This window comes from Ipomoea triloba, chromosome 8, assembly GCF_003576645.1.
Source record: "Ipomoea triloba cultivar NCNSP0323 chromosome 8, ASM357664v1".
Classification (NCBI taxonomy): Eukaryota; Viridiplantae; Streptophyta; class Magnoliopsida; order Solanales; family Convolvulaceae; genus Ipomoea; species Ipomoea triloba.
In genome coordinates, this window is record NC_044923.1 from 10,842,544 (window position 1) to 10,863,900 (window position 21,357).

Sequence of the window (21,357 nt, forward strand, 5' to 3'; positions counted from 1 at the left end):
TTTTTTTTTTTTTTTTTTTTTTTTTTTTTTTTTTTTTAAAGTTGTGTACCTAGGCGCCTGTCTGGGCAACCTAGGCACCCATCAAATGCCCAACGGGCACCTAGTGATTTTTACAACATCGGCGTTTCTAATTTCTTCTCTTTTGTTTGCCCAAAAGAAGCATAGTCATCGATGTGCTTTTCTTTCTCATTCTTCGTTGTTTGCTACTTTGGTCTTGGTCTGTGTCTCTCTTTGCCCACTTGTGTGGACAAAAAGAGACATCCGCAAAGAGTGGGCAGTGGGCAATGGGTGGTATGAAGCTTGATTAATATATGTTTTAAAAACTTTTTAGGATTTTGAACTGTTAGAACATGACTACCCCACATACTTGATCAGCTTGTCTTTAGTTCAAAATTTAAAAAATTGACCGTTAGTCCACTTTGTGTTCCATCTTACGACATCCAGTGCATGGCAACCTCCTTGCTTTGTTCCCTCTTTGTTATTCAAAAATGAGAAGTCATCCAAAGTGAACTGTAGACCGTGTGCTTGGCTTCCGTATTGCCTTTTGTTATTTCATATACTCGTCTACACAAATGACTAATATTAGTTTACATGGAAGGAGTCCTTCCATCCTAAGTGTTGCAGGAAGCCTGCTTTGTACGCAACTATAATCTCACCTAATCCTTAACAGTTAATTTTAAACTTGTTGATCTTGTTACAACATCTTCCGTGGGAGTAAGTAACCAAAGGATACAAGTAGATTTGAGTATCCTACACACTCAAAAGCACACATTAGCTATATTACTTGTTAATATTAATTAATGCCAAAACTATGATTGTTCTTGCATCTAAATGCTAACAATTTCTATTGGGGGTAGATCTTTTGCTTCCTTCTTTTTTATTTATTTATTTATTTATTTTTCAAAAGTATATTGTAACAGTTTCCAATGGATTGCATTAAAATATTATTTGAGCAGGTGGTTTGTGGTATATGCTTTGATAACTGTCCTCTTGATAGCACAGTTAGTGCTGCATGTGGCCATCCCTTTTGTACTACATGTTGGAAAGGTTAGTCTCCTAGAAGTTTTCTTCAGCTGTCTTATTATTATTTCTTACTGTTTCTGCTTCTTTTCAACATGAATAAGCTTCTTCAGTACTTGCTTTCTTTTCATTCAACATGATTTCCTGCATCATTATACATAATTTGTTAAGTTTTGTCCTTTCATGAAGAGAAATGAAAGTAATACTGATAATTAAAAGAATTGGTAGTAGTTCGGGGCTTGGGTCGAAAACTTCAGGCATCAAGACAGAGTCCTAATGTAGCTGCAAAAAAGTGAAAAAACTACATAAGTTCCCCATGTTCCAATGTTAAGAGACTGAGTTTCCAAATCACGTTCAAGATCTGATTGCCTAAATAGTGGAATTTGGTTTAAGACTATGGTGGCGTTGTGGACTGAGGCTCTGAACAGTATGTTGGTTTTAGACTTTTAGCTATCATGTGGAGTTGATGGATTCTTTTATTACGGATTTTGAGGTTTATATCAGTAAAGTGTTCTATGGCTGTCACGATGTTGTCTCTGGTTGTGGAGATGTTTCTTTTACAGAGGTTTGGTAGTGTGTTGGGTAACAGTGTAACACGGTTGTTGGTTTTAATGTTAGCTTTTAGAAAAGGTTCCACACAAATTTCAGCCTTTCAGTTATTTAGTAGTGAGACAAGTAAAGCCCCTACAAGTATTTAACCCATACAAAGGAGACCATAAGCTTTCAGCTACAAAAAGAAATGAAAAGATTAGGGAACAGGGGAAAACCTGAATTATGGAGGACTCTTTCTCATACTACTGGCTGTAAACTTGGAAGAACTTACTGTTATTTTATAATGGTTGATGGAATGTTCAGTCTTAAGCTAATCGTCCAATGCATAGTGAAGCAAAATTTGATATGGAGTATTTCATATTGTGATTGGAGAAGATGTTCATAAAAAAATTAAACAAATAATAGTTTTAATGCTTAATGAAATATGAATAGTTGCCAAATAGAGGCACCCAAACTCCCAAATCACTACTGCCTTTAAGACTAAAACTCCTTTAATAGGTTTCTGTTTTGAATAGTTGCCAAATAGAGGCACCCAAATCACTATTCCCTTTAAGACTGAATCTCCTTTAGTAATAGGTTATGTTGCAATATTTGCTACCCTGTTTAACATAATTCTCTTGAGCCAAGCTTGTTAAATATTCAAAAGAAAAAAATGGGAAGCACTGATAATTAATGGGAGCTAATTTACCCCATATAGATGATGAAAATCACTCTTCTCCTCACTGTAATACCACACCGAAAATGATAAGTGAACTTTTAGGGATTATAACTTCCTATAACCTTGTCAGGTCCTTTTGACACAGGTGTCTCATCTGATTTGTAAAAGTGATTGAGGTTTTATTTTTTTTGTAATAACAATGAAAACTTGTACAGCCCATGTAACATGCAAAAGAAAAATTAATGTTAATCCTTAATTGGTGAGAATTTATTCTCTTATGTTTTGTATCTACTTCATTCATATTTCATATATGTTTTCTTGTTGATTCCCATTTGGCTTTTTGATGATTGTTTTAAGTCAGATTGATTGATACACTTGGTGTGTAATGATATATTTGAATCACAGTAAACATAAATAAAATGATGATATAAGTTGGTGTGTAATGATATATTTGAATCACAGTAAACATAAATAAAATGATGATATATGTTTAAAGCGTATACAATATTAAATATTTTAGTTTGGATATGAATTTGGACCATAAAAATCCTCATCTTATTGCACTTCCTTTCTTCTTAAGTTAATATCATTTTTCAAATGCATATTTTAAAAGAAAATATATTTTCAGTTTTCATTCTCTATTTTCTATTTAGAAAACTTGTTTACTAAAACTTATTTTTTTTTCAAATTTATTTTTTTAGATTAACGCTATAAAATTAACACCAGTTTAATTTCGAGTGATTTTTAAACTTTATATTTAAAATATATTTAGCTTAAATATGATAAATATAATTTTCTTTTTTACGTCCAATATATGTAAGATTTTTACATTTGATATCCGAACCAAATTTATATATTTATATAACATAACTGAAAATATATTCGAACCAATAACCTATTAAGTTCACCTAAATTTTAGTTTAGATAATATTAATATTTTTTGAGCAAATATTTAAATATTTTTGGATATATTAATTCGAATTACATGTATATAAATATATAATTTTAATTACTTTGAATTCTAATATAGTATAAAATATGTGAAATTTCAATATTTGATATCTGGACCAAACTTGTATTACCATATAACATATCTAAAAATATCCACCCCAATAATCAATTAAGTTTAATCAAAATATAGAACTTGGTATAAAGTTCAATTTTTAATTTTGATAATGTGAATAATATCTAACTTTTAGCATAACCAAATAAGTTATGTTTAAATAAGTAATACAAGTAAAAAAGCTAGAAGATGGTGATAAGTAAAAGAAGATGATAATGAATGCAATCATAGTAATAAATAAATGGAAAACTGGAATAAGATGATAATGTTGAGAATGTGGTTATAGTGACCTATAGATGATAAATGATTCTGTTTTCCATTAAGAAAATAGTTTTTAATAGGTTTTCCGCTTTCTAGAAAACTGGAAAACTGTGCTAATAAACATTGCTAGTATTCTTATGGAACAAAAATATAACTGTTTCCAATAGATTCTCTATTGCAATTTCAACTCCAAGCTTGTCAAAACTATTACATATATTATGGATTATAATAATGTAAATTGAAAGATCATTTCTTAGCCTACTCTTGTTCCTTGACATTTTGATGCTAAAAAAGTAAAAATTATCTCCTTTAATTTCTTTACTTTTCTAGCTTATATTAGCACATCCATCAATGATGGCCCTGGGTGTTTGATGCTGAGGTGTCCTGATCCATCATGTGGTGCTGCTGTTTGTCAAGATATGATTGATATGCTGGCATCTAATGAAGATAGGGAGAAGTATTACCGTTACCTTCTTAGATCTTATATAGAAGGTAACAGAAAGGTAGGTTGAACTGGAATTTATCATAGTATTTAAATTGAAATATTATTGTGCAATTTATCTTTGCAGTACAAATTATTCCTTTCCATGTTTTTGTCCTACATTGTTACTTCAAAAATTGACAGGATTATATGATATAAATTATAAGAGTAGATTCGTATTGAGTGACTTGAAATTACAGTATTATTTGTGTCACATGCAATAGAATCATTTCAAAATTTCAATTTACATTATAATGTGCTTCTTTCTATTTTACATATAAGGAATGCCATACTTTTCTCTCCTGTGTTTATGTTACTATTGTGCAGTATGTGTGTAATATTCTCTTTTGGGGCTGTGACCAGGCAACAAAAATGAAATTCCCTGCAAATTGGTGCTTACTAATGTGGGTGGTCTAGAACTGTAGATTTCCCTTGGCATACAATCTTTGAGCTGAGGGTTTTCATTCATCAGATGTCGCTACCTACTAGTTACCATATTGTTACCTTGTTTTATTATTCTTTATGCCAGACAAAATGGTGTCCTGCCCCAGGTTGTGACTCCGCTATTGAGTATGTTCTTGGGAGTGGAAGCTATGATGTTATATGCAGCTGCACCTATAGCTTTTGTTGGAATGTGAGTGGTTTTTTCTTGATTTCCGAATTTTCTCAGCTTTGTTTCATTATTAAAATTGTTGAGCTTATTACTCTGAGCTGATCTGACAGTGTACAGAGGAAGCTCATCGGCCTGTAGACTGTGAGACTGTTGCCAAGTGGATTTTGAAAAACAGTGCTGAATCTGAAAACATGAATTGGTATAGCAGTCAATTGCTGAACTTTCAACTGTGATTATTTTAATGCTAGCAAATAAATTTTCACAAATGGTTCTGGTTGTTACAGACTTACAGGCTATAACATGGTTTTGGATTGATAATTCGAAATTTGGGGTTTTATAGTTTTTAACGTTATGGGGAGATACTGGGAAAGGAGAAAGTTCAATGTCTGAAAAATTGAGAAGTTTTTGGGTCTTATAATGCGTTAGATCTGCCCTGTATTGATTTATGCACCTTAATGACTTTTAACATGCAATTCACAAGTTGTGAGTACATAATATACACACTAAAAATACTCTGAAACTATGAAAGTCCTTGCCCAAAAAAATTCAAACTCCAAAGCATAATTTTAGTCTTGTGATGGCTTATACTGTTTCTCCTCTTGATCTCAGGATTTTGGCTAATTCAAAGCCCTGTCCCAAGTGCAAGCGACCAATTGAGAAGAACCAAGGTTGTATGCATATGACATGTACACCACCTTGTAAATTTGAATTTTGTTGGTAAGGATTTCACCTGAATCTTTAGTAGAGTAAGAATAGCTTCTGCCTCAGAAGTCTACATTTTCTGTCAGATAAAAATGCCTTCAACTACCTAATGGAATGTGAAATGCAAGTGTTTTGATCATATTTCTAGATATTGGACCAATTTCAGTTCATTCCATGCACTATCAAACTTCCCAATGCTTAACTGCTGTTATTCTTCCTGTAAATAACTTCTGTTGCCGTGAACCTCTGGACCATATAATCCTGAGAAGGCGAGAAGCTCACTTGAAATTACTGTTGATATTTTTAACTAGACTGGAAACAGAGTATTGTCAGGCTAAATTCTTTCTGAAGTTCATTACCCTCAGGTTCCAGATGATCTAGATACCTCTGGAATAGTCCATGACACTGCAACAACCCAATCAACCCAACAGACTTTCCTTGTAGTCAATTTACAAGCGTAATACCTTGAAAGCATCAGTTTTTAAAGAATCTTTTTTTCCCTTTCTTTTAACAAAACCCGACTGTTGTCTTCATCCACTGTGCACTCAATTCATTATTCCATCGTGAAGTTTTAGAAATCCCCTCTCTGATGCACTTAATAAGGATTGCCAGAACTAATATATATATATATATATATTCATTTATTTATTGGTATAAACATCTCATCTCTATGCGCAATTTACCTTGTTGGATTCACTTAGCTATGACCAATTTGTATAAATACCCATTTACTACCATTCATTTATTTTTTTAATATGTCTAGTGTCCTAGGTTGCCTCCCTACCATTCAGTTAATCAACTGAATAGCTAGGATCAAGTCTAGTAATCACTTAAGCTAGGATGAAGGGAAGCCCAAGTACTCACCCTCTTGTATGTATATGTATAGTTCCTTGTACATACCTTTCCATTCAGTGAAATATGCACTCAGTAAATAGCAATTTAAACTGTGTGCAGATTGTTTTTTTTTTATTTTATTTTATTTTTTTTTTATTTGCCTTGTGAGTTATAAACTTGTACTGCTTATGTTGCAACTTTTGGCATTTCGACAATTCTTGTTCTCCCTTAGTCGTGTGTTCATGCATTGGTGGGTCATATGCTTTAATGTCAAATAGTTTATGCACTGTTACGGAAGTAAAGGGAAGATTTCTTAATATGCTGTCTTATACTATCATATAGAAAAGAGAATACAAAGAAGACTTCGAATAGGGCCTACCTACCTAAATCCTTAAGACTGCCTAATCTATAAAGCTTCCATATATTAAATATATTCCATAACATGCACCATCTCAGAAGCTTGAGCATGTACGATATAATTCTATTTTAACTAATTTAATTGTTATTGTCCCTTAAGCGGTGTGATTTAATCCCTTGTAGGCTATGCCTTGGTGCATGGTCAGACCATGGCGAAAGGACAGGTGGTTTTTATGCATGCAATCGCTATGAAGCAGCAAAGCATGAGGGAGTGGTATGTCCAAAATTATGTTTGGTCACTTCTGGATATCTCATATGTTTGTTTTCTGGGTCGTTTAATGCATTGATATTGAGTTAGTTGATGATGCTTAATTTACTTACCAACTTTTGTTTTGCCTATTATTGATTATAGTTTGATGAATCTGAAAGGAGGAGAGAGATGGCCAAAAATTCCCTGGAACGATACACTCATTATTATGAACGGTGGGCTACCAACCAATCGGTATGTATGAGTAATTGTTCATTATTGTGTTTTTTTTTTTTTTTTTTGACAATATTACTTCCATCTTGATATAACCATTCAGGTGCAAATTGGATGTGTCGTGTCTCAACGAGTTAACGAGACTGTTAACTTGGTTTTTTCTCAAATGGACCTTTTTTTATATTGTCTGCCAAAACCTAATTAAATACAACTTATCTACAAAGTCTCAATCTTGGAGACTAGTCTTAGTGATGAGGTAAATTTGGTGGAATCTGAATTTTCCACTTTCAGGAGTTACTTGGTAGGAGGCTACATATAGTTAGTTGGCCATATATTTCCTTGTGATGGAGAAGCTTCTTGTGTTATGTTGCATTGTTGCGTTTCTATTCACTGAGAAAACTCCTTTTTTTTTTTTTTTTTGGCTTTCTCTTCCGTTTCAGTGATTGCTATATATTTTATATACAATTTGAATCCTTGGTGTTTGCCAGTAGTTCTTGTCACTTATCTTTTCTTGACTGGCTAACTGTGTTAAATTATGGAAGTGTAAAATTATTTCCATGTAGTAATATTAATGCAGTCAAATTTTCCACTTTGTTCTCTTTCAATGCTTAATATGCCCATTTCTTTTCATTGCAGTCTAGGCAAAAGGCTTTGGCAGATTTACTTCAAATGCAAAATGTACATGTAAGTATATATTACATTCTGCTTAGTTCATAAGTGGGGGTGGATTGGGATCTCAGGAAGGGAGAGGAGGGAAAAAAGTGAGAAAGGAAAGAGTAAAGGGGAGAGAAAAAGCAAAGTGACAGGGAAGAAATGGATAGAGAGGAGAGGAGAAGAGAAAGATGCCGAAAATTGGGGTTTTAATCAGTAATCATTCCAAGTTATCCGAGAAATCATAAAAGAGTTATTTATAGGCTACAGAAGCTGAACAAACACTTGAATAATGAACTAGGGTGTCTTTGACTGGTAACAATATTAATATGTTTTACTTTATAATTTCTTGACTCTTCTATTCCATTCTCCATTATTTGTTCTTTATCCCATTCATTTGTGATATTCATGCTATTATTGAACACCAAGCATAGTAATGGTTAGATTTATTGATAAGACTGTTCCCTGTCTTTTTTTATTAATCTCTGCAATTTTTTTTTTTCTAAAATGTTTAATGGCATTTCAATTTGATGGAAACACTCTTTCTCTTGGGATTTTAACTTTCAATTTTCCACCTTGTTCTCTTTACATTATATATTGAAAAATATCCTTAGTTGTCATGCCAAAAAGTTCCTTTAGTAGAGAATCAATGGCGCATCTTTCTCTAGATTCCTTTTTCCAGTTCAGTCTGGAGACTGCTTACCTCTATTTCCCTTTTTTATTAATCTGTATTATTTTCAGATGAGGGTATGTGTATAGTCACATTCGAAGCTGTGATATCAAACTTTTTAAGGATAAAATTGTGATCGAGTAAAACACTTATTAATGATCAGTCATCAGACAACTGACAAGAGTACTTTCCTAAGCGATAAGAATTTACACATTGTACGAAAGTGAAGAAAAGGTTTTTGAATGGTAATTAGAAAGGAGAACACACAGCCCTATATATACATCTAGAAGACCTCTAAGAAGGAAACAAAATAAATTATTTCCTTATGATCACCTACCCACAAATCCCTATAAATCTCTATAATTAAGTGATCCTCAATCCATGCTACCTAATATAACTCCCCCTCAAAGTTGGAACATAGATGTTAATCATGCCCAACTTGTTACACAAATATCTAACTCGAGTCTCATTTAGGGCCTTTGTGAATAGGTTCCCTAATTGTTCTCTGGTCACCATAAATCTAGTGGAGATTAAGCCTTGTTGTATCTTTTCACGAACGAAGTGGTAGTCGATCTTACTTCATTCATGAAGCACCGGGTTTGATGCAATATGAAGAACATCTTGATTATCTCACCATAGTATTGTAGGGACTGGAGCTTTGAAACCAAATTCATTTAGAAGGTTATTTATCCACATCACTTAACATGTCGATTGTGCCATTGCTTTGTATTCAGAGTCTGCACTCGAACGAGAAACCATATTATGTTTTTTACTCTTCCATGAAACTAGATTACCTCCCAAGAAAACACAATATCCAGTTGTTGATCTTCGATTTTCTTTGGATCCTACTCAATCAGCATCAATAAAAGACTCAATCTTAGGGTGTGTTTGGAAACTAGGAAAATGATTTCTGAAAAATATTTTTTGGAAAATGAGTCATTTTTCATTTTCAGTATTTGGTTGCATCCTAGAAAACTGTCTTGGTGCGTTTGGTTCATTTTCCAGAAAACCTAACCATATTCTCCTAGACAAAAGTGGTCATACAAAATTCTCTGATTTTCTTTTTGCCCTATAGTCATTTTCCATTGGTTCCAATTTTCCATGCTTTGCCAAATACTGGAAGCTTTCCAAACACGCCCTTAGTGTGACCATGATTCTTATTCAAAATTCCATATCTTGGGGCTTCCTTCCAAGTACTCAAAATGTGCTCAGATCAGGATGTCCTAAGCGACAATGGTTAAGGAGAGGTGAAACAATAGCATGCAAGCTATTTTGGTATTGGTAGGACAAAAAGCGGTAGAGACCTCGTGATTCATTTTGTACACCAATTGTCTCCTTTGTTTGATGGTCCTGAACAACTACAGAATCATAGGAGAGGTAACCAAACAATTAAGAGAGTAAGTTGATTAATTGAGATCAAATTTAAGGGACAGTGCAAGCTATTTTGGTATTGGTAGTACATAAAAAGTGGTTGAGACCTCGTGATTCATTTTATACACCAATTGTCTCCTTTGTTTGATGGTCCTGAACAACTACAGAATCATAGGAGAGGTAACCAAACAATTAAGAGAGTAAGGTTATTAATTGAGATCAAATTTAAGGGACAAATGAGAATGTAAAGGACATTGGATAAAGATAAAGAATAAATGGTGACTTTTCCATTTGACCCATCACCAAATGTGATAGAAGGAAGTAAGTCTGAGAAATTAATATGGGAGAAAAAAGATGGGTTACCATAGATGTGATTAGTGGCTCTAGAATCCAAGACCCAAATTGATTAAGATTTTAATGCAAGGGCAGTACGAGAGACAGTGGTCTTGGCAACCTTCAATGCATTGCTCAAAAATTTTATGGTCTGCCATAATCATCGAAATATCTAAGAAAAACACCGTAGCGTCACAAAAATGAAACAGACTGATCTAGAAAATTTGGATGGGAAAAGTTTCACGCGTAGAGGCGCGTGGCATCAGAGGTTCGCCTGCGAGGTCGCACGTGAGAGTGCGTGCGGGGACGATAGGCAGCCGGAAAAGATGGGCAAGGTCGCCAGAGTTCCTTTTGGAGGGTTGTGGTTCCACCTTCGTGAACAAAGCTCCCAAGTATTGAATAGTATAAGAAAAGGATGATGGATCTGGAGTTCATTCGTCATAGGAATTTCACGGTTCAATCATAGTAGCAGCAAGCTCGTCATAAAAACCTTTAAGGAATTTATCAATACAAGGGTCCATCGTAGAATAATAAAATCTTAAATGCTGAAATTGACTCGCAGTAGGACACATTCTCATTCTCATGATAGATCTATTTGAACATAGGGTATGCAGAAAACTCTTCCTCCGCCCTGTGCCTAACCCGAACTCCAATAAAGGACAAGGCATGTAATATTCACCTAACCCGAACTCCAATAAAGGACAAGGCATGTAATATTCATATACGGGCTATTTCAATAAAGGACAAGGCATGTAATATTCATATACGGGCTATTTCAATATGAGGGCCATCCCCGCGTGAAGATAATAAACATGGCCAGCGCCTAACCGCATATATGAACAAAATTGGCATTTTTAGGTTACATACCCTAAAGAAGCGGTTAAACACGTATATACTTTTTTATCAATACTAGGGCGACCCTCTTTTTTTTCCTTCAACAGTGGAAACAGGGAAAAGAGCGGCATCCGCTATCATAGTTTCTGAAACAAAATCAAGAACTGCTGAGTCGACTTCCCCGACGGTCTAAACGGGGTATTCACTTCTAGTCTCTCTGCCTCCATTTGACTGATGCCATTAAGATGAGAGCGATGCAGCGGCAGAGGCGACATTAGCTTCGGGAGAAGCAACATTAGCTTCGGGAGAAGCAACATACCTTTCTTATGGCTAAGTAAGCTTTTCCCTACTCATCATCTCTATCTCGAACCATGTTACCATTCATTCCGAGTCGCCAAGAGCTAGAACAGCTTCTTCCCCCTCGGGAAGTAAGATAGCACGAATAATAGATCCACTACGCTTTGCGCCTCGTATTCCTTCTTTAAGGCCGGGAGCCGGGAACTCAAAAAGCATCTATCTGGATGGTGGTCACTCCTTGCCTACTTATCTTCCGATAAAACTTCCAACAACATGCCATAAGGGCTAAAATTGCTTATTTTCAAAAGGAGTGGCTCTGATACCATGTTGAAACAGATTTTATTTCATTTTTCATGTTCTTGGTTCACCATATTACAACCATATATGTAGGCATAAATGGTAAAAACTACTCTTCTCAAGGCTACAACTTCCTAGAGTAGAGTAAATATGTGGCCTATTTCCAACAGAATCCAACCATATCATTATCAATTGAATTTCCGATCCGTAGAAATAGACGTGCGTCATCCCGCACTCAAACACTATCTTATCAAACAAAGTCTTAGGTGATCTTCTTTACCCACACTAGTGAGATAAAGCTTAATAAACTTATTTCACTCAAAATAATTACATCCTTTAAGTTTAAAATCTTTGATTTTTGAAGTCACGGGAGCATTGGTCACAACAACAATTATTTTCAGCCATACCCAATTCAAAAATACCAGAAACACAGATCACAAAGCACACAAAATAAAAGAATGAATGTGTATGAGACAAACTGACCGTGGAGCAAAAGACACAGAAGGTGCAATGGTCCAAACCAAGTCCAAAACCGACCTAAACGAATTTAGGCGACCTAAGAACAGTTGGCGAAAAATTGTCTGGTCGTCAGAAAACCGTCACGCACCGGTGTTGGGAGAAGGGCGGTGGATGACAGTGTGCGTGAGCCTCGCGCTGGCCAGATCGACGTTGAATTTTCTAGACACAGTCACTGGACATAGGCACTCCTTCCTAGGTGGGTGGTAATGACAACAGACCAAGAGAATTTCTTTTATTTATTTTTTTATTTTTTATCATATAGGCTTTGATACCATGTACGGAAGTGAAGAAAAGGTTTTTGAATTATAATTGGAAAGGAGAATACATAGCCCCATATATAAGTGATCCCCAATCCAAGCTACCTAATATATGTACATTCCATAACACATGATGCTAGGAAACTTTCTTTTGTTGCTTGAGCAGAACATGAGAGCATATATGTATTCATAATTAATAATTCTTAGTTTCTGTTTTTTTTTTTTTTTTTTTTTTTTTTCAATGAGCTTTCTGCCATTGCCAGATAGTTATTCCATTAGAAATGAAGTATCATATAGGCTTCCTTGCTAATCCACCCGAATTATTATTATTATTATTATTTTGGGCAAACTCTTGCTCTTTACCTATAAATGTTTTGTTCTCTCTGCAGCTGGAAAAGCTTAGTGAAACCCAATGCCAACCTGAATCACAATTGAAGTTTATTATTGAAGCCTGGCAACAGGTAAGCTATGCCATCATTTGACAACTTATATAAGCTGTTGATTTTTGAAAAGCTGGAAAAGCTTAGTTCATGTTACATGTTCAAGATCTTATTAGTTAGCAAAGTTAGTTTCTATTATTATCATTCAAAGAAAATTCAGATCACATAATTTGAAGATATCTACAAAAAATTGTTTATCCTTGTACTAGTCAGAGGGGAATTTATCATGCGAAATGCAGGTTGGTAAGTGCTATAAATGCATGATTGATGTGCAATGGCTGGACGCACTTTGTTTGTGATTGAAAGCTACAGACAATTGTTTGAGGGACAATACTTCTGTTGTCAGATCTGAACAGAAAGGATGCATTGCAACATGTTTCTTGATCATATGTGTCTGCTCTCAACTCTTGATTTATTTATTTTATGTATTTTGGCAAATGAGACTCTAGGGGGTTGTTTACTAAAGTGGAGAAATGGAGGATTTTCTAGAAAAACAGAAAATTGGAGAGGTAGAAAAATGAAAAATGGAAAACTTGTTTACTAAATTTACTCCAAATTCTCTTATTCCATCTCTATTCCCCACTTCTTAAGAAATTTGGAGAATTCATAAACCAACTTCTCCAAATGGAGAAACGGAAACACACGGGTGAACAGTGCTTGTTGGCTTAGACGTCCCAGGTTCGAATCCTGCTGGCTCCTTTACCTCAGATTTTGACCCTGCCTGCTTCTCCTTCAGATTTTCTTCTCCGGACTTCTTCAAATTTTGACGCAACATCTTCAGATTTATTCTTATTATTATTAAATTGTTATTAGTATTACTATTATTATTATTAATACTATTATTTTATTGTTATTATTATTATTAAATTCTTCTTCTTATTATTATTATTACTATTATTGTTATTATTTTTTATTTTTATTATCATCTTTTTTGCTTCCTTTTTTCATCCTCCTTATACACATAGATTTGTTGTTGTTGTTATTATTATTGTATTTAATAAAATCAGAAAATTAGAGAAATGAAAAACTGGAGGAATAGAGAAATGGAAAACTGGAGGAATGGAGAAGGAAAACTAGAAAAATGGAGAAATGGAAAACTGGAAATAGAAAAACCGAGAAATGAAATAAACGACCCCTAGAAGTCTTTCTCCAATTACTTTTGCAAATGTTGGTAAACTTACTGGGGATGCTATAATATATTATACATCTAAGTATTGCTAACGTTCTCATAAGATTTAAATGTTTTGTAGCTAGTCATACTGTTTTGTTTTTTTTTTTTTTTTAATTTTAAACACCAAGACTGCATTGGCTTGTCTCTTTCTTTTCAGACATTTCGTGGAAGTTAAAATGAAATTATGCATGTTATGGTACCCCATGTAGGTTCTTAGTATGATAGCTAATGTATCTATATTTAATGTGTGACCTGTTGGATCTGTGCCATATGAGGGAGGAAATAAAAAGCTAGCCATTGAAGTTAGATACTTTTTGGATCTTTGGAAACAGTGTTGCTAGTCTTAAGATGTAAAATGTGAACCATTAGCTCATAAAGCACTAGATGTGAAAGCATAGTGTACAATATCATGTGTTGTGTTGACTATAATCTGGGACCAACTCACCAAATGAGTACTGAAAACCTTTCACACCTGAATCATTTCACTTGTGGGTTTTCGGATACCTATAGTTTCTATTTGAATGAGATCTACCATCTCAGAAAAATATATGGTTCTGATGATTTGCTCTTTTATGTGGAGAGAGTTGATCCTTCTGCATTTTTTGCAGATAGTAGAATGTAGGAGAGTGCTGAAGTGGACTTATGCATATGGATTTTATCTTCCTGAGAATGAGCTTGCGAAAAGGCAGTTCTTTGAGTACTTGCAAGGTATATATGTTTAGTACAAGTAAAAGCTTTCCCTCTTTTGAGTCTTTTCCTTTTCACAGGTCCTGCATGTCACGTGCTATTTTGTGCAGGTGAGGCTGAGGCTGGTCTTGAGAGGCTTCATCAATGTGCTGAAAAGGAATTGCAGAGTTATCTCAATGCCGAAGGCCCTTCCAATGATTTCAATGATTTCCGCACTAAACTTGCTGGTCTGACCAGGTAACTGAAATATATATTCAAAACCTTAAATGGTTGAATGTGATCTTATCATATAAAATTTATTTCTTGTATAAGTTCTTGATTTATTTATTTATTTATTTTTGGGACTGATATTATATCCATTTACTGCTAAGCCATTTGAATTTTCATGGATAGAGGAAATAATGTTATTTTGATCTTGGAGAAACATAGTTCTATCTTTATTTCTCTGATATTTGGGTGTCCCCTTATGGAGTTGTAATGTTAATCTATTTTGTTTCAAATCAGTTGAGCTCTTCTTTATTTGCTTGCCCAGTGTTGAAAATCACTCAACCTGAAAACAATCACGAGCCTTAACCTACCATTTGCTCGCTACAATCTAAGTAGTCTTTTTACATAGTAAACACTGATGATTGTTTTGATTAAAACAGCGTAACTCGCAACTACTTTGAGAATTTGGTTAGAGCATTGGAAAATGGCCTAACAGATGTGGATTCCCGTGGAGCTTGTAGCAAGGTGATGAGCTCAAGAAATGCAGCTGGGAGCAGCAAGGTGAAAGGAGGTGCTCGGGGAAAGGGGTCTGGGTCAAGCAAAAACTCGGATGATTCAGGTGGTTGGGCATGTGATCAGTGTACTTACTTGAACCCATGGTCTGCATCTACTTGTCAAATGTGCCACCATCGGCGACCATAAAATGTATATGCTTGGATGAAATAAGAAATACTTGAAGATATGGTCTCCAAAAGAAAGATTAGCAGGTGAAGATTATGGAGCTGCACATCCAATTTGCTCTAGTGGAAATACAGAAATGGATCTGGCTGATGTGGTTTGTGTTGGAGGGGCATCATGATATCCATGATTTACTGTAAATAGTTTTTTATGTTATTTTATTTTTGGTTGTTCAGTGGAACACCGTTTGACTGTTGTATAACTCTGAGTAAGGAAATGCAAATTTGGTAAATGGTCTCTTGAGAGTAAAATGTGAAGGGCTTAAAATAATTCAGTGTTATGTTAAAATGTGCATAACATGTGCTTATTACATATCTCAACCGTAAAGGCCAGCTGCTTGAAATCAGAATTTAACCCAGAAAGAACTGATTGCTTTTAGCCGGTTTGACTCAGCTACGCCAAAGAAAGAACCTTTGGATTTCACAATGTCTATCTGGCTAGGGGTTAGACGGTTCGGTATTCGGGAGCATTCTTTTTTCATATTGGACGATCTGGTTTTAAGTTGAATCGAAAGCTGTTCAGTGTGTGTGTGGTGTGTATATATATATAACGATGGGTTCAGGTGCAGAAGATGTCCTAGGTGCAGTCATGCGGTAAGATCTGAGCAACTGATTAAATCTAGATTAACGAGATTAACGGTTCAAATTAATGAAATTTTTTTTAAAAAAAATGCGCCTCTGAAGGAAGAAGCATAAGTTAAAAATAGCGTATCTTAAGTCTTAACATTGCACACCTTTAGTTTATAAAAATGGCGCACCTTAAGTGATACAAAGATGCACCTTAAGTATAGGAACCACGCACCTTAACAACACAAAACATACGCACCTTAAGTTCTCAACTGCACGCACCTTAAGAAAGAAAATCACGCACCTTAAGCACAAGACATATACACCTTAGACACAAACCATACGCACCTTAAGCACAAAACTTACGCACCTTAAGTTCCCGACGGCACGTACCTAAAGAAGGAACACGACGCACCTTAAGTATAAAACCTACACACCTTAGGCAAAAAACCCTACGCACCTTAAGTTTGCCCCATATAAAAAATGATCAAATTGCCATCGTGCTTTTTTTTTTTTTTAAAAACGTTGTTAATCGTGGATATATGTATATATATATGTATATGTATATATATATATGTATATATATATATATATATATGTCCAAGATTAGGTGCCAAAGACTTCATAGTTAAGATCTAAGCCATTAATCTGAACATCTAAAATAAAAATTCTATGTAAGTTTCAATCTCTGTGATCATTCATAGCCCATTCTCTTTCTATTATGCTGTGGATTCCATCATATTCTAAAATTCAATTCAATGGTCTTGTGCAGGTAAAAATTGTTTTGTATGGATGGGTCCAATACCTATGGTGTTCATCAGGGATCTTGTTATTTAGGGGTGGAAATAGGCTGAGTCGAGCCGAGCCTAGCTTTAGAAAATTAGGTCTGTGCCTGTTACGAAAATCTAAATCCTAGGCATAGGCTTGAGTCTGTATGTAGGCTTTTTGTTAGGCTTAACTTTGAGCCTACAATTGGCCTGACATGGCCCGAAGCCTTTTTAAAAGCCTGTGACGGTAAATATGTTACCGGAGTATATTTGTGTATTAGTAGTACAAAGGTTCAGTACAATAGTTTGTTTGTCCCATCTTTCTACAATAGGTGGCTGTTTAACTTCCTGAGCTTGCCTGTCTTCTTGTAGTTCGGGTTGAGTGCTACTTGCCCAATTACTCTGTCACTACTCCCCCCCACTCCCTAGCTAGTGAGAGTGATTGAGGTAGCTTGATTGGGAGTAATAATCTATGTTATTAGGCATACATTTTGAATAGGATAAAATCCTAATATTATAAGGAAATATAAACATTTTCAAATATTTCTTAATCTTCAAATATTCTTCAAATATTTTTCCTTCCTTTTATACGACTTCTTTTTCATATAAGAACTCATCTCCAAAAATATTTTTTAGGATCCTCTCAAATCCTTCCTCCATATACTATTATCCTAGTATGCTTCTTTCTCATGTTCTCTCTCTTTTTTTTTTCTTTTTTTTTTTTGAAGGACGGTAGGCCGAGGCGTGGCCGAGGCCTAATGTGGTCGAGCCAGTCATCCACGACGCCATATCCAGTCAACTAACCAACCCTTCTGCCTTCTTCATCATCCTTCTTCTTTCTATCAGTATCCTCTACCTCAGCATAACTGTTGGTTGTCTTCATTAGTTCCTCATAGGAGCGTGGATGGTGGGCATAACGCCTACACCTTAAGTTAGACTGACATAAATATGACTTTGTAGAGAAAATTTTATAAAGTATATTGGTTGTGTTTTGAAACTGGTTGTGTTTTGAAACAGCAAAAACACGCACCTTAAGGTTCAGATTGACGCACCTTAAGTTTTAGCAACTACTCACCTTAAACAAAACAACCACGCATCTTAAGCAAAACAATCACGCATCTTAAGTACCAAAATCATGCACATTTAGTACAAAAGCCACGCACCTTAAGTTTAAAGAACTACACACCTTAAGCACACAACCCACGCACCTTAAGCACAAAACTCACACACCTTAAGTACAAAAATCACGCACCTTAAGCACAAATACCATGCACCTGAAGAACGAAAATCACGCACCTTAAATTTGATCTAGATATATATATATATGTATATATATATATATATATATATATATATATATATATATATATATATATATAATCACATGATCAAATGTGAATTAGCTTTTTGGTGATAAGTGACTTAGTGTGGACTAATTTGATCAATCCATCTAGGAGGATCAATGGCTAAAAAATGACGGGGTCTATTTGATAAATATAATATTAGTATAATTAAAGAAATTAACTTAGAAATTTCATGCATCTATTTCTTGAGTGTAACTAAACTAATTAGACCAAATATGTTATTTTTGCAAACTGACATTAGTAACCCTATGACACATGGGACACTACAATCGAAAAAGAAGTGGACAATCAATGAGAACAAAGACAATGACAAACATTTTCAAAAGCGAATTAACAAAACTTAGAGTAGTTCTAACTAAAAGTAATATCTATTACCTAATACCATACCAACTACAATAAGTATTTAGATAATTGTTTTTAAAAAGTGTAAATTAAACATTAATTTTTCCAAATATAATGTTCTCATATACTCTGTATAATTTTGCATCGATATACGTTGAATTGTTTATTTAAATACAAACATTAGACATTAACTCAGTAACACAATACATGTATAAAACTAGCTTATTAATAAAAGAGATAAGCGTTTAAAAAAAAATAAAAGAAGAGATAAGCGTAAATTTTTTCACCAATTTCATATAGAAGCTTGTTTTAGAAATTCTAAGCATTACATTAATTTAATATTAAATGTAAAAAATATAAACATAAAAGGTCATCGATTTTATATGAAATCTAAATATATTGTGCAAATATATAATATGCTAAAAATAACTAATGATTTGTATACTAAAATTAGAAGTAATGTATTGATATGTGATGAGCTAAGCAAGTTAAAGGTGTTGCATTATCCCATTGCCAAAATGGAGACCCTATGAGTCGTTGGCTAATACATAGGACACGACTTTCGTAGATGAGGTAAATATTATTTCCGTGAGGTTTTCGTTTCTTTTTGGATAACTATAACACTACCTTTAAAGTTATAAGTTGTTCTAATCTAAGTACATAGCACATAGATCAATCGTTATACCCTGCACCACGGTGCACATAGCAATGTGCACCACGTACACAAAACGATGTCGTTTTGTTGTTAGTGGACGCAGACGTGAATGACTCAGGGAATTCATTATCTATAATACATATAATCATTATCTATAATACACAGAACGTTTGCCTAGAATACACAGAATATTTGCCCAGAATACACAGAATATTGACACAAAATACACAGATGTTAGTGGACGTGGACGCGAAGGAAATTCATTATCTATAATACACATAATCATTATATAGAATACACAGAACGTTTGCCTAGAATACACAGAATGTTTGCCCAGAATACACAGAATATTGACACAAAATACACAGAACTCATCATCCTAACATTTGAATGCACAAACACATCACAACTTGTGTTAATAACATGAATACACAGAATATTTACATAAAATACACAGAACTCATCCTCCTAAACATTCGAATGCACAAACACATCACAAAATGTGTTACTAACATGAAATTACAACATGTGTTACTAACATGAATACACATTACGGTTGCCTAGAATACACAGAACGGTTATCTAGAATACACAGAATATTAACATAAATACAGAGACCGGCCGAAACGGGAAACATGATTTCCAAAAAAAACGGACAATTAGTTTACAATGCTCAAAACGACGTTGTTTAGGTACGTGGTGCACATTGCTATGTGCACCATGGTGCACAGTATAATTTGCCCACATCGATACTACCTAACAATTCCGTAACATTTTTTTTATATTTTTTTTTATTAGGCCCATTCTACAAATAAATAAACATGGCAAATTATGGCAATTTATTGTGTGGACTATGGTCCACATAGTTGTGTGTATGCTAAAAGTACATTATTTTTGTAATGAAGATAAATTATTTGATAGTATATATTAAATAATGTATTTTCAGATAATGCACTTTACGTACAAAAAAATGTATTTTAGTACATTAAAAATGTACTTTTGTTTTATGGTCCATGCAGTTGTGTGGACCATGGTCCATGTAATTAATAATGATTGGCAAATTATATCGTGGACACTAATCTAATACACAGAATTTGATTTAATAATACCTGTCATTATATCGTGGACTATGGTCCACAAAGCTTTGTAGACCATAGTCCAAAAACGGCACCGTTTCTTTAAGTAAAGAAATGACTACTGTCACATTTTAACGGAGTTTCATAAATGAAATCACAGTTTATCTTATGATACTGCCTCACATTTGTTTTTATATTATCAAATGAAACTGTAGTTGAATTGAAATGAAATTGTAGTTGTGTTACGTTGAAATGAAACTGCAGTGTATATAAAATGAAACTGAATAATAGTTTCACATATTTGAGTGTCTATTGTCCAATGAAATTGTAGTTATATCGAAATGATACTATTGTATTGTAATGAAACTATAGTGTATATAAAATGTATCTGAATAGCAGTTTCACATATTTTAGTGTATAACGTTGAATGAAACTGTAGTTATATCGAAACGAAACTGTAGTTGTGTTGAAAAGAAACTGTAGTGTATATAAAATGAAACTGAATAATAGTTTCACATATTTGAGTGTATATTGTCCAATGAAACTGTAGTTATATCGAAATGATACTGTAGTTGTGTTGTAATGAAACTATACTATATATAAAATGAATCTGAATAATAGTTTCACATATTTGAGTGTATAATGTCGAATGAAACTGTAGTTATATCGAAATGAAATTGTAGTTGTGTTAAAATGAAACAGAATATGTTACACAAATAGAACTACTTTACACATAACGATGCAGACGGAGCGAACAGGTGCTGTTTCTTTTCTTTAAATAAAGAAACGACACCATTTTGGACCATGGTCCACAATATAATTTGAGTAATAATACACAGAATTCACGTTCATAATACACATAAGCATAAACACGATATAATGAACATGAATTCTGTGCATTATGAACATGAATTATGTGTATTATGTTAAGTATTTATATGTCTTCAGTTATATAATACACAGAATTCATGTTCAGAATGCACAGAATTCATGTTCATAATGCACATAATTCATATTCATTATATTGTGTTTATGTGTATGTGTATTATGAATATGAATTATATTTATTCTGAACATGAATTCTATGCATTAT

At 34.0% G+C, this 21,357-nt stretch overlaps 1 protein-coding gene across 1 annotated transcript in view; it reads left to right on the forward strand.

The window, feature by feature from the left end:
* LOC116027415 (probable E3 ubiquitin-protein ligase ARI7) overlaps window positions 1–15,782 on the forward strand; it is a 20,374-nt gene extending 4,592 nt beyond the window's left edge. Inside the window, exons 4-15 of the mRNA XM_031269033.1 lie at window positions 957–1,047; window positions 3,885–4,057; window positions 4,565–4,669; window positions 4,759–4,847; window positions 5,258–5,365; window positions 6,725–6,815; window positions 6,954–7,043; window positions 7,659–7,706; window positions 12,641–12,712; window positions 14,471–14,570; window positions 14,660–14,786; window positions 15,197–15,782. Of these exons, the coding sequence (XP_031124893.1) occupies window positions 957–1,047; window positions 3,885–4,057; window positions 4,565–4,669; window positions 4,759–4,847; window positions 5,258–5,365; window positions 6,725–6,815; window positions 6,954–7,043; window positions 7,659–7,706; window positions 12,641–12,712; window positions 14,471–14,570; window positions 14,660–14,786; window positions 15,197–15,458 (1,356 nt within the window). The 3' untranslated portion in view covers window positions 15,459–15,782. The remainder of the gene's footprint in view (window positions 1–956; window positions 1,048–3,884; window positions 4,058–4,564; window positions 4,670–4,758; window positions 4,848–5,257; window positions 5,366–6,724; window positions 6,816–6,953; window positions 7,044–7,658; window positions 7,707–12,640; window positions 12,713–14,470; window positions 14,571–14,659; window positions 14,787–15,196) is intronic.
* Window positions 15,783–21,357: the final 5,575 nt, after the last annotated feature.